Raw genomic sequence first — 15,748 nt, 5'->3', positions numbered from 1 at the left:
GCAAATCACTCCAACATCAAAGACTTAGTCTATCTACCTTATAAAAATGTTATAATTATAACTGTCTCTTTTACTCACATTAAGAACAAACGATATTAGATGGCACCTAAGTAATATATTATTAAACTGGTAATAAAAATTAATGATTTAGTTGACTCAAAAATCACCTAGACTCTGATTTGTCCCTCCTTAGAATCAGCATTAACAGATGACCAGAGTTTCCTGACACAGTGGGAGCAAAGTTATTGGGCCTGGACTAAGGTATGGAATGTGGAGAGTGTGGTAGGAAGAATTTGATTTTTGTCTGCCAGTATCCCTGTCTTTTGAGCAAGAATTTAAGCCTTAACTACCACCCAGCCCATATCTGTTGCCCCATCCAGTACTTGGTACCTTGGCAGAGAAGTGACTTTTCTATCACTCTAATCCTTTTAAAATTATTTGTGTAGGTATTTGATATAGATATTTTTTTTGTTTCTATTCATACCTTTTTAGTAGAAATTTTAAAAATACTTGATAATTTTTTAAAGAGTTTGCAGGTAGCAATGAATCTAAACTAAGCAGTGGCCAGCTGGCTACAAGGGTTGAGGGCTTGAGAGAAGAGGGCTTTGCTGGAGGATATATATATATATATATACCAAAAATGTTACTATTTTTTCTGAGGAGCTAGACATGGCAGGCCTCAGTCACCTTGGTGTCAGGCTGGCCCGGTTTGTTCTGTCAGTTTTGGCCATACATGGTAAACAGTGGTGAGTCTCAACTGTTCCCACTAACCTCTAAGCCAATAAAGGGGCTGAGGGCCATGTTTAGAGGATAGCACTAGTGCCTGCCTTTGCTATTAATTCTTATACTTAGTGGGCCTTGCTGTAGGCAGGGAAGGTGGCAGGCAGGACCACATGAAATAGCCCTGCATGGCTCCCTACTGAGTCAGAATCATCTGATCTGGGCCAGTTAACAATCCTCCTGTTTGGACCTCTCAAACAGCCAAGGCTCCCACTACAAGCAATAGACCCTCCTGTACATTTTGCAATGGGAAGAGTGCAATTAAATATATACAGTTACCTCAACTAGGAAAGACTGGCAGACAAAGATGAGCAACTGAACAAATGGCAGTGTTTGGCTCTGATGAGGGTACACTCAGCAATGTTAGGGAAAAAATGATTTTTCTGTTAATTGTGTTTGTTTTTTTCATTGAGGTTCATAAATATGAATTGAGAGTAACAGTTTGGTAGAGGGTTAAAAAGAAGAATCCTGAAACACATGAAGGGGAGCCCTGGGGTTTAGGTGCTTGGATGCTTCCTAGGGTATACTGTACTCTGGTTGCTGTGCTGCCACTATCTACTGTTTGCGAATCATGCCCTTAATAGCTGACTCCCGGTTGACATATGTGGCCCAATAGACCAAATTGAAAATGGCAAAGAGCACAGGAAATACGATGCGGGAAATTTTGTCAACCTTGCTGACGCTATTGTAGGTCTTGGTTTCAGTTGGGATGTCCGGCACGTAGGTGTTCTTCGGTGAAGCAATGGTAGTTGGGGTTGAGGGGGCACTGGGGGCAGCACCCTGGGAGATGGTGGAGAACTCAGTGTCCTTAGCCAGGTTGATGGGGTAGGTGGTCCCCACGATGTTGAAGGTGGTGCCGGTTTTCTTTGTCGGAGCTGCTGGTGTTTTCTTCTAGGGGCCAGAAAATGTAGGGGAAAAAGGGGAACAAAAAATCTAATTAATTATTTACTTTGATCACCTTCGGAAGCTGTAGAAAGAAGGAACCCTGAGGGAAGTTAAGACACAGGGCCCTAAAGCCAATGACACTGAGTAGACATGTTTGAGTATAAAAACTTGTATCATCCTGGTTTACTAGCTATGTGGCTTTGGCCAAGTAACTTCTCCTCTTTGAGCTTTAGTTTCTTCATCTGTAAAATGAGGATCAAAATATTTGGCAGGGTTGTTGAGTGAATCAGATGACAGAATGGTGGTAGAAATCACTTGACAACTGTAAAATGTTTTTCACATGTAGGGTCCTATATAATCATGTGATTTTATCCTTATGGTAACCCTAATGAGATAAGTGAGTGAGATTACTCCTATTTGACAGATGAGAAAAAGCTTAAGACTGAGTGGAAGAGCCCACAATAGCCACTTGGGCTCCTGACTTTTATCCAGGGCTCCTTCATGCTGCTTTCCATAGGCACAAGACACTTTTTGGTTACCCAAGAAATAACTTCAAAAGGCTTCAACCATCAAGTGGCACATCTCCTGTGGGGAAGAGAGCTTGATGAGTCTGAAAGTAATTTTGCCGTAAAGATACAATAAATACTATGGTATGTTTACATCTATCATTATAACAGTATCTCACCCTTCATGTATTGTGAATGTGTTCAGCAAACTAGGGGGCACACCAGGGTTTTCCACTCTTGCAAGGCTGAAAGCCAGAGCCACAGCCTCCCAGGAAGCTATGAAAATGCTCTGCTCTGACACAGCAAAGGCAGGGACAGCTGGGCTTGCTATGACATTCTTCTTTGGATTTTTTTTTCAGATTAAAAATATTCAATGGGAAACAAGTATGCATATATATGCCAATTTATTCTCACATATATAATTTGGGTATATATGGATCCTCCGTGGAGAAAAGAGAAGAGACAAAGGTCAAGCCTGGGTTGGAAGAGAGAGGCTGAAGAACCGGAGGCCAAGGGAACAGGCCAGTCCCAGACTTAGGCCAAAGTCAGTGGCCAAGTTCATAGTCTGTAGTGTTTGCAGCCTCACTCTCCACTCTGGCTTTTTCTTCCTTCCATCCCTCTTTGTTTCTAGGGACAAGTGGGGATAGATGAGATTCAGAAATGCCCAAGCGTAGGGCATTTTATTGCCCTAATTTCACACACCTTATATTGTTCCCTTTCTCAGTGTTACTTTGCATCCTCTTCACTCCAATACTTCCTATGTGTTTTCCTTCCTGGGTTTCTCTACTTCCTCCCTCTCTTATTGACTCCTTTCTCCCAATCTCTTCACTTTTCTTCTTTACGTAAGAGTCACCATCATTTTGATTCCTTTTTACCTTTAGACCACACTGCCATTTACCTTTACCTTCCTGATCCTAATAACTTTTGCCAAATATTTACTGAGTGTTTACTGGGCCAAAAATTGTGCTAGGTATTTATGGACAGGTGGGAAAGTTAAAAGATGAGTCAGTTTTAGTCCCTGTTTTCCAGGAGTTCACAGTCCAGTGGGAGAGAAAGCCTTCTGAACACATCATCACCATGTAATGTGATCAAGGCTCCAATAGATATGAGCAGATTATGATAGAAATTCAGTAGAGAGAGGAGCAAGGTACCTACAAATGTTGAAAATGGTGGCTCAGAGAAAGCAATTAAGTTTATAAGCTTGGTTGCAAAAAAAAGAGCAGGAGCTCATCATATAGAGATGCAGCAGGCCAGTTCACAGGCCAAGGGGATTGTCTGTTTGAAGGTTGACAAGGAGTCTGCTGTAGCTGAATCACAGTGTGCACAGCAAAAGCATTAGATGTCATGTCCTCCTGTTGTGCTTGCTGGTGCTAGCTTCAGGGTTTCAATCAGGGAGGGGATGTTAGTTTAAATAAATGAATAATCTGACTAATAGGACATTTACAAAGCAATACTGGTCTTTCTCTTTGAGGATCACAGTCACTTTGCTACAAGTAGAAGTGGGGAGGAACTTTAAGGCTTCTAAAGGTCTTGTAAATGCTTTAAATATTACATGGGACTCATTTATAATTAGCAAATTTATTGTGTGAATAGAGGCCTGCTGCTAAATGCCCCAGCTGTTAGATAAAAGAACATTTTACTGTTTGACTGCTTACTTATTAATTCACTTAGTAATCTCTTTTTCTCAGGGGTAAACACACACACACACACACACACACACACACACACACACACACACACGTAAAAGAAAGAAAAAAAAAACCTACAACCCTGACTTTGCTGGAAGCTTTCACACATTATTTTATTTAGTCATCTTATAAGCTGGTTAAGACCAAGTCTCCAAAAACAATCATTCTGAACAGCAAACACTTTCTTCAGCTTCATATATACTTTGTATTCTACAGGTTGGAAGAAGCAGCATTTGATTCAATTGCATATTTTTAAGTAATAAAGGAAAAATATGTTTTAATTTCCCTTGCCTTTTTCAACATTTTAATGAGCCACATAATTTTTACCTAAATTGTCAAAGAAGAAAATCAAAGCAAAAGTTGTGGTGTCACTAATACAGGAGCCGGAGTCAGAGATTATTGGTTAATATTTCTGCATCTAGTTTTCTAATACTTCTCTATGCTCTGGAATTTGATAGATACAAACTAGACTGGCTTACCTTTGACCAAGTTACAATTCTATTCTTACCTCCCTAGCCAACTGCCTGGCTCTTAGGCATGCAATAGATAATTACTGAATGAAAAAAAAATGACACCCCCCTCCACTCAAGATTCTTGATGTCCTATACTCTACAGAGAGTGTATCTCTATAGTATATGGCAAAACTGAAACTGACTTCTCCAAGTTCTCTCAAGCAGTCTGACCCTAGGACAAGAATGTTTTCCTTCTAGAAAACTGCCTCATCTGGGTTTTGGGATGAGGCAATGAAAACTTATGAACTGATGCATGTCCAACTTAAGAGTTTTCCTCAAATGGTACTACAATATATTATTTCCAGAAGTACAATTTAGAGGATTAGTTCTAGCCCTGAATGTACTTGACACCCAGCTAGGACTGTAGAGCATATACATATATGATTCAGTGCCTCTGTGTCAACTCCCTAACAATCATTCAACTTTCCTAAAGTCCAGTTTTCAGAAGTGGGGCAAAGTAATGGAATCTGTGGTGACTTGAACTCAAATACAAATCAGAGCAATGACAAAAAAATGAACAATACATTTTTAAATGAGTAAAGTACTTGAATAGACATTCATCCAAAGAAGAAATACAAATGGCCAGCAACCACATGAAAAGATGCTCAACACAGTGCACTAGTCATAGGGAAAGACAAAAAAAAAAAAAACAATGAGATATCACCTCACATCTATTAGGACGTCTACTATCAACAACAATAACAAAACCAGAAAATAACAAGTGTTGGCAAGGATATGGAGAAATTGGAAACCTTGTACAATTTTAGGAATGTAAAATGGCATAGTTTCTATGGAAAATTGTATGTTGGTTCCACAAAAATTTAAAAATAGAATTGAAATATGACCCATCAATTCCACTTCTGGGTATATATCTCCCCAAATTGAAAGTAGGGTCTCAAAGAGATATTTTCACATACGTATTCATAGTAGCATAATTCCCAACAGCCAAAATGTAAAAGCAACCCATGTCCATAGAAGAATAAATTAAAAAAAAACATGGTATAAAGATGCAATGGAATATTATTCATCCTTAAAAAGAAAGGAAATACTAACACATACTTCAATATGAATAAACCTTGAGGACATTATGCTAAACAAAATAAGCCAGTCACAAAAAGACAAATACTGTATTATTCCATCTACATGAGAGTAGTCAGATTCATAGAGATAGAAAGTAGGATGGTGGTTTCTAGTGGAAGGGAGCATGGAGATTTATGGTTGTTTAATGGGCACAGAGTTTCAGTTTTGCAAAATGAAGATTTCTGGAAATTTGTTGGACAACATTGTGAATATACTTAACACTACTGAAATATACAGGTAAAATGGTTAAGCTGGTAAATTTCAGGCTGTTTAATGAGAGATGTTAATTAAAATAAAAGAGAACTAAAATGTAAGGTAGAAAGCACAAGAAGCATGCAGACAGTCACAGATAATGTCAAGGGAATTCAAAAGAGGAAAGGAGCATGCAAGATTAGGAGGAGGTCAATAAGCCAATAAAAAGGGGAGAAAATGCAGGTGAAAGAAAAGTAATCACTTGGAACAGTTGTCTGAGAAAGTGGGAGATATCCAGAGCATAAGTGGGGAATTACCTGGGGCCACATCACAGCTAAGGAAAGAGTGGGTGACACTCAAATACTATCTGTGGTTTGGTGGGATAAAAGGTACACAGTAAGTTAAGGCAAACTCATACAATGGTTTTCACATTCCCCATGCAAAAGTTAAAGCGAATGGTCAAAATTTAAAATAGATTTTATAGGGAATAGAAGACAGAACTGATTAGGGACACAGAGAAAGATAGCAGGCACATGTTGAAGAACCAGCAGAATTCAAGAGTATAAGATCATAAATGTCAGCAATCCATTGATATCTGTGGAAATTTTTTCAGAGAGAAGTAGAGGATTTGAATTGAAGTGAGTGAGGAAGTTGAGAGTGCTGGTGAGTGACTGCAGTGATATTCCATGAAGCCAAGCCTGGATAGAAAAGGAAGGAAAACAGAGGGAATCGTGGATTTTGAGAAACTACAGAGATTATTCATTCATTTGTTAAGCATTTACTGAGCATCTACAACTTCAGAGGTTCTCTGCTAGGTGCTGGGGCTGCAGCATTGAAGAGTAAAACATGGTCCCTTCCCTCAAGGAGCTCACATTACAGAGAAGAAAAGCATGTAGTTAACATGTAAGCAGCTAAATATGTACAGAAGTATAATAATGGTGATACATTATGCAGGGCAGTGGCAGAGAAGGATGATGAGGTCTAGTCAGAGAAAGTATCTTTTTGGAGGTGAGTAGAGATCTGAATAAAATGAGAACGCAAACCATGAAAAGATTTGAACAACAAAACTTCCAGAGACAGAAAATAGTAGTGACAAAGCACTTGGGGTTAGAAAGGGAGTGACTTGTGCAAAGATCATCAAGGAGGCCATAACTGAGTGAAGCAAATGAGAAAAAGAAAAGAAAAAAGGACAGGGAGTAGGTTGAGCACCCCTCTATTATGTCACCTGGATCTGAGTCTGTGAGAGGGGCCACATGATAGAGCTTGGGGCCAGCAGAGGGGTCTGATGGACATACCAGCATTGAAACTGAGTTACCTTTTATTTCCAGAGGAACTCTTGACAGAGAGCAGGATGTGGACTGGACAGCAGGGTCCAGGAAGGAAGATCAGTCCTGCTCAATTGGAGTGCAGGGGAGGTGTTCTTTCTTCCATCAGCAGAATGGCTGTTTCTGCCCCACCCTGCAGCAACCCAAGCCAAGGGGGAATTGTGCTGGGCTGGAAATCTGCACACCTGCAGCTGGGCCTGGTCAGAGGACCCATCCATTGGGAGCCAGTGGACTCGGTCATTGGGCCTCCTTGGAGCCTGGTTGGAGGCCCCAACAAGTGGGGGCCAATAGCACTAAAAGTTTGGAATGCCAAGCTGGGCTTATTTATTTATTTATTTATTTATTTATTTATTTATATTATTACTAGAGGCCTGTGCACGAAATTCATGCACTCGGGGGGTGGGGGGTCCCTGAGTTTGGCCTGTGCCCTCTTGCAGTTTTGGAGCCCTCGGGGGATGTCTGACTAATGGCTTAGGCACGCTCCCCATGGGGCCTAAGCCGGCAGTCAGATATCCTTACTGTGAGCCTGGCTTCTGGCTGAGTGGTGCTCCTCCTGTGGAAGCGCACTGACCACCAGGGGGCAGCTCCTGCATTGAGCATCTTCCCCCTGGTGGTCAGTGTGCATCATAGTGACCAGTTGTTCCACTGTTGGGCCGAAACCGGCTCTCTGACATCCCCTGAGGGGTCCCAGATTGAGAGAGGGTACAGGCTAGGCCGAAAGACCCCACCAGTGCACAATAGGGGCCGGGGAGGGACGGGGGAGGTTGGCCAGACAGGGAGGGGCCATGGGAGGGGCCATGGGAGGGCTCCAGGGTATATCCAGCCCATCTCGCTCAGTCCTGATAGGCCAGACCCCAGCAGCAAGCTAACCTACCAGTCGGAGCATCTGCCTCCTGGTGGTCAGTGCACATCATAGCGACTGGTCAACCAGTCGACTGTCTGCCCCCTGGTGGTCAGTGCATGCCAGAGCGAGAAGTTGAGTGGCCTTAGCATATCATTAGCATATTACACTGTGATTGGTTGAATGGCCAACTGGACGACTGGACATTTAGCATATTAGGCTTTTATTATATAGAATTGTTATTATTACTAGTGGCCCAGTGCACGAAATTCGTGCACATTAAAAGGGGGACCCAGCTGAAACCGGTTTGGCTCAGTGGATAGAGCGTCAGCCTTCGGACTGAAAGGTCCCAGGTTTGATTCTGGTCAAGGGCACGTACCTTGGTTGTGGGCACATCCCCCAGTAGGAGGTGTTCAGGAGGCAGGTGATCGATGTTTCTCTCTCATCGATGTTTCTAACTCTCTATCCCTCTCCCTTCCTCTCTGTAAAAAAATCAATAAAATATATATTTAAAAAAATAAAAATAAATAAAAGGGGGACCCAGAGTCAAGTCCCTGCCCACCCACATGTGCCTCAAAATTGCTGAGACCCAGACCTGGCTGCCACCCCTATTGGGCTAGATCCAGCCCCGGCCAGTCCCACCCTTGTCAAGCCCCACCAGGCAGGGGGCGTACCCTCAGGTCCCCTGACCCGGTGCCAGGAGGGGGGCGCAGCCTCAGGTCTCCTGTCAAGCCCCGCTGGGTCAGGAGCATGGCCTGAGGTCCCCTCTCAAGCCCTGCCAGGCAGGGGGGCATAGCCTCAGGTTCCCTGGCCCAGTGCTGGGGCGGGGGGTGCAGCCTGAGGTCCCCCGGCCTGGTGCTGGGGCAGGGGGTGAGGCTTGAGGTCCCCATCAAGCCCCGCAGGGTGGGGGCGTGGCCTGAGGTCCCCTGGTGTGGTGCCAAGGCAGGAGGCATGGCCTGAGGTCCCCCAGCCTGATGCCAGGGGGAGGGGCATGGCCTGAGTCCCCTGTCAAGCCCTGCCAGGTGGGGTCATGGCCTGAGATCCCCTACAAGCCCTGCAAAGTGGGGGGCATGGCTTGAGGTCCCCTGTCAAGCCCCACAGGGGCGGTCGAGGGTGTAGCCTCAGGTCCCTGCTGATTGCTCATTATGGCTCCTTAAGGGAACTTGGCCTCAGCTGTGGGTGCAGCCATCTTTGTGATGGAGTGATTGTCAATTAGCATATTCCCTCTTTATTAGATAGGATTATTATTATTATTATTATTATTATTATTATTTTAAAAGCCCCTCCTGCTTGAGGTGGCAGCAAGGGGGTGCCAGCAAGCCAGGCAGAGCTGAGACATTGGAGGAGAGGAAGTGCCTACCTTCCTCCTACAAATTATGGACACAACTCCCAATGTGAGTCTGTTCAAACCATCTTGGCCAGGATCTAGGTTCCCCTCCCCCCACAGAGCCCAGGTATGTAAGCCAATGATAAAAGCTCAGAACAGGGACATTCAAGGTGTGAGACACAAGGCAGACCCAACCTCTGGGCTATGGAGTCCACGCTTACCAGACTACTTGGGGCTCTGCCCTGCCAGACTTCAACCACGTTGCCCAGGGACAGGCAGAGCCAGGCAGAGACTGTACCACTGGGTCCCACAAAACACCTACTACATAAGACCACCCCACAAAATCTGGGGAGCATGGCAGTTTAATACATAGAGACAAAAACAAAGGGACAGCAAAATTGGTTAGACAATCCCCAAAATGAAAGGAAATAAGGAATCACTAGAAAATGAAATGGAGGTAAAAATCTATCAGATAAAGAATTCAGAGTAATGGTAATAAGGGTACTCAAACAATTCAGTCAGAACTACAAGCAACTTAATGAGCATTATATGGGTCTTAATGAGAGCTACACCAACATGAAAAGAGAGCTTGGAACAATAGATAAGAATCAATTGGCAATGAGGAATGACATAGCTTAAATAAAGAACACAATGGAAGGATTCAACAGTAGACTAGAATAAGCTGAGGACCGAATCAGTGAATTAGAAGACAAGGTAGAGAAAAACATCCATTTAGAGTAGCAAATGGGAAAAAAATTAAAAAGCAGGAAGATAGTCTAAGGGAGCTTGGAGACAATATGAAAAGTAACATTTGCATTACAGGGTTACCAGAAGAAGAAAAGAATAGAGAACCTGTTTGAAGAAATAATGGCTGAAAATACTAACCTGAGGAAGCAAAAGTCACTCAAATTCAGGAAACACAGTCCCAGTCAAGATGAACCCCAAAAGACCCACACCTAGGCACATATTAATTAAAATGTCACAAATTAAAGATAAATAAAGAGTATTATGTTCTTCTCAAGTGCACTTGGGACATTTTTTTTCTTTCTTTTTTTAAACATATATATATATATATTTATATATATTTATATATATTTTTTTTTTTTTAATAAATCTTTATTGTTCAGATTATTACAGTTGTTTCTCCTTCCCCCCCCCCCCCATATCTCCCCACCACCCGGTTCCCACCCCCCCTCTGCCCTTATCTCCGCCCTGTTGTCCTTATCCATAGGTGTATGATTTTTGTCCAGTCTCTTCCTGTACCCCCCACACAGACACCCCTTTCCCCCTGAGATTATCAATCCACTCCCATTCTATGCCTCTGATTCTATTATGTTCACCAGTTTATTCTGTTCCTCAGATTTTTAATTCACTTGATTTTTAGAATCACTTGTTGATAGATATGTATTTGTTGTTCATAATTTTTATCTTTACTTTTTTCTTCTTTTTCCTCTTTTTAAAGAATACTTTTCAGCGTTTCATATAATACTGGTTTGGTGGTGATGAACTCCTTTAGCTTTTTCTTATCTGTGAAGCTCTTTATCTGCTCTTCAATTCTGAATGATAGCTTTGCTGGGTAGAGTAGTCTTGGTTGTAGGTTCTTGCTATTCATCACTTTGAATATTTCTTGCCATTTCTGTCTGGCCTGCATAGTTTCTGTTGAGAAATCAGCTGATAGTTGTATGGGTGCTCCCTTGTAGGTAACTAACTGTTTTCCTCTTGCTGCTTGTAAGATTCTCTCTTTGTCTTTTGCCCTTGGCATTTTAATTATGATGTGTCTTGGTGTGGTCCTCTTTGAATTCTTCTTGTTTGGGGTTCTGTGTGCTTCCTGAACTTGTAAGTCTATTTCTTTCATCAGGTGGGGGAAGTTTTCTGTCATTATTTCTTCAAATAGGTTTTCAGTATCTTGCTCTCTCTCTTCTTCTGGCACCCCAAAAATTCAGATATTGGTACGCTTAAAGCCATCCCAGAGGCTCCTTATGCTATCCTCACACTTTTGGATTCTTCTTTCTTTCCGCCTCTCTGGTTGGGTGTTTTTTGCTTCCTCATATTCCATATCTTTGGTTTGACTCTTCGGGTACGGTGATCTACAGTTGAGTGTCTGTGTATTCTTTATTTCAGACAGTGTATGCATAATTTCTGACTGGTCCTTTTCCATTTTTTTGGTATTCTTATTAAGGTCCTTGAAGGTCTCTTCAAGTTTCTCAGCAGTTTTTAGAAGATTCTTGAGTAACCTTATAAATGTGGTTCTGAACACTGTGTCGTCCATTAGTTTGCTTTTCTCCATCTCTCCTACTCGTGACATACTTCGGTGTCTCCACATTTTGGCTGCCTCCCTGTGTTGATGGAGTGGCTTTGTGTGGTCAGTGACCTATAGGGGCCCGTAGCTCAGCTTCCCCAATCACTCTAGGTGGTCGCTCTTGGTACACCCCTTTGTGGGCTGAGTGGAAAGTCTTGGTGTAGTTAAAAGCCTTGATTGCTGTTGGTACACTGGGAGGAATTGACCTCCAGGCAAATTGGCTGTGAGGACCTGCTGTGTCTATAACGGAAGAATTGCTGTGCTGGAGAGACACAGTAGGGCTTTGGTACTCACTGAGTCTTCCTCTTGAATGTGTCCCTTATGAGAGTGGTTGAAATCTGGTGTCGTCCACACTGACCACTAGATACCCTTGTGTCTGGATCTCCAATGGGGTCCAGGTCTGAGGCCTCCCAGCAGGAGCTACAGCAAGAGCTACAGTTTTCTCTTCTTTGCTTGGGCGGTTTTGGAGCAGTCTGACTGGAGCTGCAGTTAATTTGATTGAGCTGCCACAGAACAGGCCATTTATATGTAAAAGCCGCTGTGTGGAGCCTGGGCAGGTTTGTAGAATGTGCAGGGTGGGGTCTCAGGGCGGGGCGGGGTCTCAGGGTGTCACTAGGCTGGGGCGTGGCCAACGGCCATGGCTGCCTTCAGCCGCCTCTGCCTTCCCGCGTTTCCAAGTCCCCGTGTCCCATGCTCCAGCGCAGCAAACCCTGATTGCTGGGTGCACCTCTGCAGAAAAGTCACTCTCCGACCGATGGCTGAGAGTCCAGCTTCTCCCCGTAGGCGTCTGGGTCCCCCGCGTGTCCCCAGAAACTGGAGTTCAGAGTGATCGGGAGTTTGTCTCCCTTCGGTTTAAAGAAAAGCCATGCGCCCAGTTGCCCGCCACCAGCCCACTTCGTGCACACCTCTGTACCTCAGCTCTCCAGTGTTTTCATTCCTTTCTCTTCTTAGTTGTAAATTTACCACTCAGCCAGCTTTCCTGTGGTTCTGGGTGGTAGTCGTTTTGTTTTTTAGTTTTTTTTTTTAATTGTTGTGCGAGGCAGCAGTTTAGTTGTTTAACTTTGCTGCCATCTTGGTTCCTCCTCCTCGATAGGTGTCTTAAATATATTTTATTGATTTTTTACAGAGAGGAAGGGAGAAGGATAGAGAGTTAGAAACATCAATGAGAGAGAAACATTGATCAGCTGCCTCCTGCACACTCCCCACTGGGGATGTGCCCACAACCAAGGTACATGCCCTTGACTGGAATCGAACCTGGGACCTTTCATTCCCAGGCCGACGCTCTATGCACTGAGCCAAACCAGTTTTGGCACTTGGGACATTTTCAAAGACAACCCACATGTTAGGACACAAACTAAGTCTCTGCAATTTCAAGAAGATTGAAATCATATCAAACATGTTCTCAGACAGATCACAATGGCATGAAATTAGAAATCAACTACAATTACAATTAATCAAAATCATTCAAACACTTGGAGGCTAAATAGCATGTTATTAAACAATGAATGGGTTAGCAAAGAGATCAAAGAAGACATTTTTAAAAATCCTGGAAACAAATGAAAATGCACATACAACAACACCAAATCTCTGTGACACAGTGAAAGCAGACCTGAGAGAGAATTTCATAGAACTACAAGCCTAGCTCAAAAAACAAGAAAAACTTGTTCTATCTAATCCTACAACTTAAAAAATTAGAAAGAAAACAAGAAAAGCCCGGAGTAAGAAAAACTTGTTCTATCTAATCCTACAACTTAAAAAATTAGAAAGAAAACAAGAAAAGCCCAGAGTAAGTAGAAGGAAGGACATAATAAAGAGCAGGAATAAATAACATAGAGACTAAAAACAATACAAAAGATCAATGAAACCAAGAGTTGGTTCTTTGAAAAGATAAAAAAGATTGATGAACCTTTAAGCAGACTCATCAAAAAAACAAAGAGAGAGGACCCAAATAAACAAAATCAGAAATGAAAGAGGTGAAGTATCAACTGACCCCACAGAAATACAAAGAATTGCAAAAAAGCACCATGAACGACTATATTCCAGGAAACAACAATCTGGATGAAATGGACCTATTTCTGGGGGCAAAAATGCAACCCTCCAAAATTCAATCAGGAAGAATCAGAAGACACGAGAAGGCTGATAATTACTGATGAAATTGAAGCAGTAATAATAATAATTTTTTTAAAAAAACTTCCAGCAAACAAAAGCCCTGGTCCAAATGGCTTCACATGGGAGTTTAACCGAACATTCAAAGAAGAACTAGCACGTATCCTCCTCAAACTATTTCAAAAAGTTCAAGAGGAAGGAACACTCTCAAACTCTTTCTATGAGGCCAGCATTACCCTAATTCCAAAACCAGGTAAGGACACTACAAAGAAAGAGAATTGTAGGTCAATAACCCTGATGAACATAGATGCTAAAATTTTCAACAAAATATTAGCAAATGGAACCTAGCAAAACATTAAAAATATCATACACCATGACCAAGTGGGATTTATTCCAGGGATGCAAGGCTGGTAAAATATTTTAAAAATCAATAAATGTGATATATCACATAACCTGATTGCAAGACAAAAATCACATGGTCATATCAATTGATGCAGAAAAAAATCATTTGGCAAAATCCAACACACTTTTTTAAATAAAAAACTGTCCGTAAAATGGGAATAAAGGGGTTATTCCTCAATATAATAAAGGCCATATATGACAAACCTATAGCCAACATCATACTCAATGGGCAAAAACTAAAACCATTTTCCCCAAGAACAGGAATAAGACAGGGATGCCCACTTTCACCACTCTTGTTTAATATAGTACTAGAAGTCCTAGCCATAGTGATCAGACAAGAAGCAAAAATAAAAGGCATCCAAATTGGAAAGGAGGAAGTAAACCTGTTATAATTCATAGATGACATGATATTTTACAAAGAAAACCCTAAAGACTCCCTCAAAAAACTACTAGACTTAATAAATGAATTCACAACATAGCAGGATACAAAATTAATTCCCAGAAATCTATGGCATTTTTATACAACAGTAACGAACTCTTGGAAATTGAAACTAAGAAAACAATCCCCTTTACCATTGCAACAAAAAATTAAGATACTTAGGAATAAACATAACCAAGGAGGTAAAAGACCTGTACTTGGAAAACTACAGGATGTTGAAAAAAGAGAGAGAGGAAGATATATACAAATGGAAGAATATACCGTACTCATGGATTTAGTAGAATCAGCATCATTAAAATGTCCATATTACCCAAAGCAATCTATAGATGCAATGCAATCCCTATCAAAATACCAACAGTATATTTAACAGATCTAGAACAAACACTCCAAAAATTTATATTGAACCAAAAAAGTCCCTGAAGAGCCACAGCAACCTTGAGTAAGAAGGACAAAGTTGGAGGAATTACAATACCAGATATGAATTTATAGTACAAAGCCACTGTACTCAAAAAGCCTGGTACTGGCACAAGAACAGGCATATAGATCAATGGCATAGAACAGAGAACCCAGAACCCAGAAATTGACTCAAGCCATTAAGCACAATTAATATTCGACAAAGGAGGCAAGAGCATACAATGGAGTAAAGACAGTCTCTTCAATAAATGAAGCTGGGAAAATTGGACAGGTACATGGGAAAAAAGGAAACTAGACCACCAATTAACACCATACACAAGAAAAAACTCAAAATAGATAAAAGACTTAAAAGTAAGTTGTGAAACAATAAAACTCTTATAAGAAACCATAGGAGCAACATGTTTACCCATAAATCTCCTAGGGCAAAGAAAACTAAGGAGAAAATAAACATATGGGACTATCTATATATATATGTATATATATATAAAAGCCAAGTGACTGGAACAATGGAACAACCAGAATGACCTGTCACTATGATGCGCATTGCAGCGGCCAACCAGCCTGATCAGGGCCCCGATTGTCCCCCGCCCCCAACCTCCTGCGGCCCCTCCTCATGGCCAGCCCCACCCCCAATTTGCCCTGCTCCAGAAAAGGGGATGGGGATGGCCAACCTCTTGCATCCCCTCCACCCAGACCGCCCCCCTCGGCCAGCAGGCTCTGATCGCCCAATTGGGGCTGGGCCCCAGGCTGGGACGGGGAACCAGAGGTGGGTGGTGGTGAACGTGGGCTGTGAGGGAAAGAGGATGAGGGGAGGTGGGGAGACAAGGAACCTGATCAGCCCTGTCACTGTCCAGGCCTAGGGACCCCACCCATGCATGAAGTTCATGCAATGGGCCTCTAGCATCAAAATAAAAAGATTCTGCACAGCAAAAGAAACCTTCAACAAAATGAA

At 42.3% G+C, this 15,748-nt stretch overlaps 1 protein-coding gene across 1 annotated transcript in view; it reads right to left on the bottom strand.

Moving 5' to 3' along the window:
* Positions 1–1,335: 1,335 nt before the first annotated feature.
* The window catches only part of GABRA3 (gamma-aminobutyric acid type A receptor subunit alpha3), a 136,246-nt gene continuing 121,833 nt past the window's right edge, over positions 1,336–15,748 (bottom strand). Inside the window, exon 9 of the mRNA XM_008160660.3 lies at positions 1,336–1,671. Coding sequence (XP_008158882.1) covers positions 1,336–1,671 — 336 coding nt within the window. The remainder of the gene's footprint in view (positions 1,672–15,748) is intronic.

The sequence above is a fragment of the Eptesicus fuscus genome, chromosome 1 (assembly GCF_027574615.1).
Source record: "Eptesicus fuscus isolate TK198812 chromosome 1, DD_ASM_mEF_20220401, whole genome shotgun sequence".
NCBI classification, from domain to species: Eukaryota; Metazoa; Chordata; class Mammalia; order Chiroptera; family Vespertilionidae; genus Eptesicus; species Eptesicus fuscus.
This window is presented reverse-complemented; position numbering and strand designations above follow the sequence as displayed.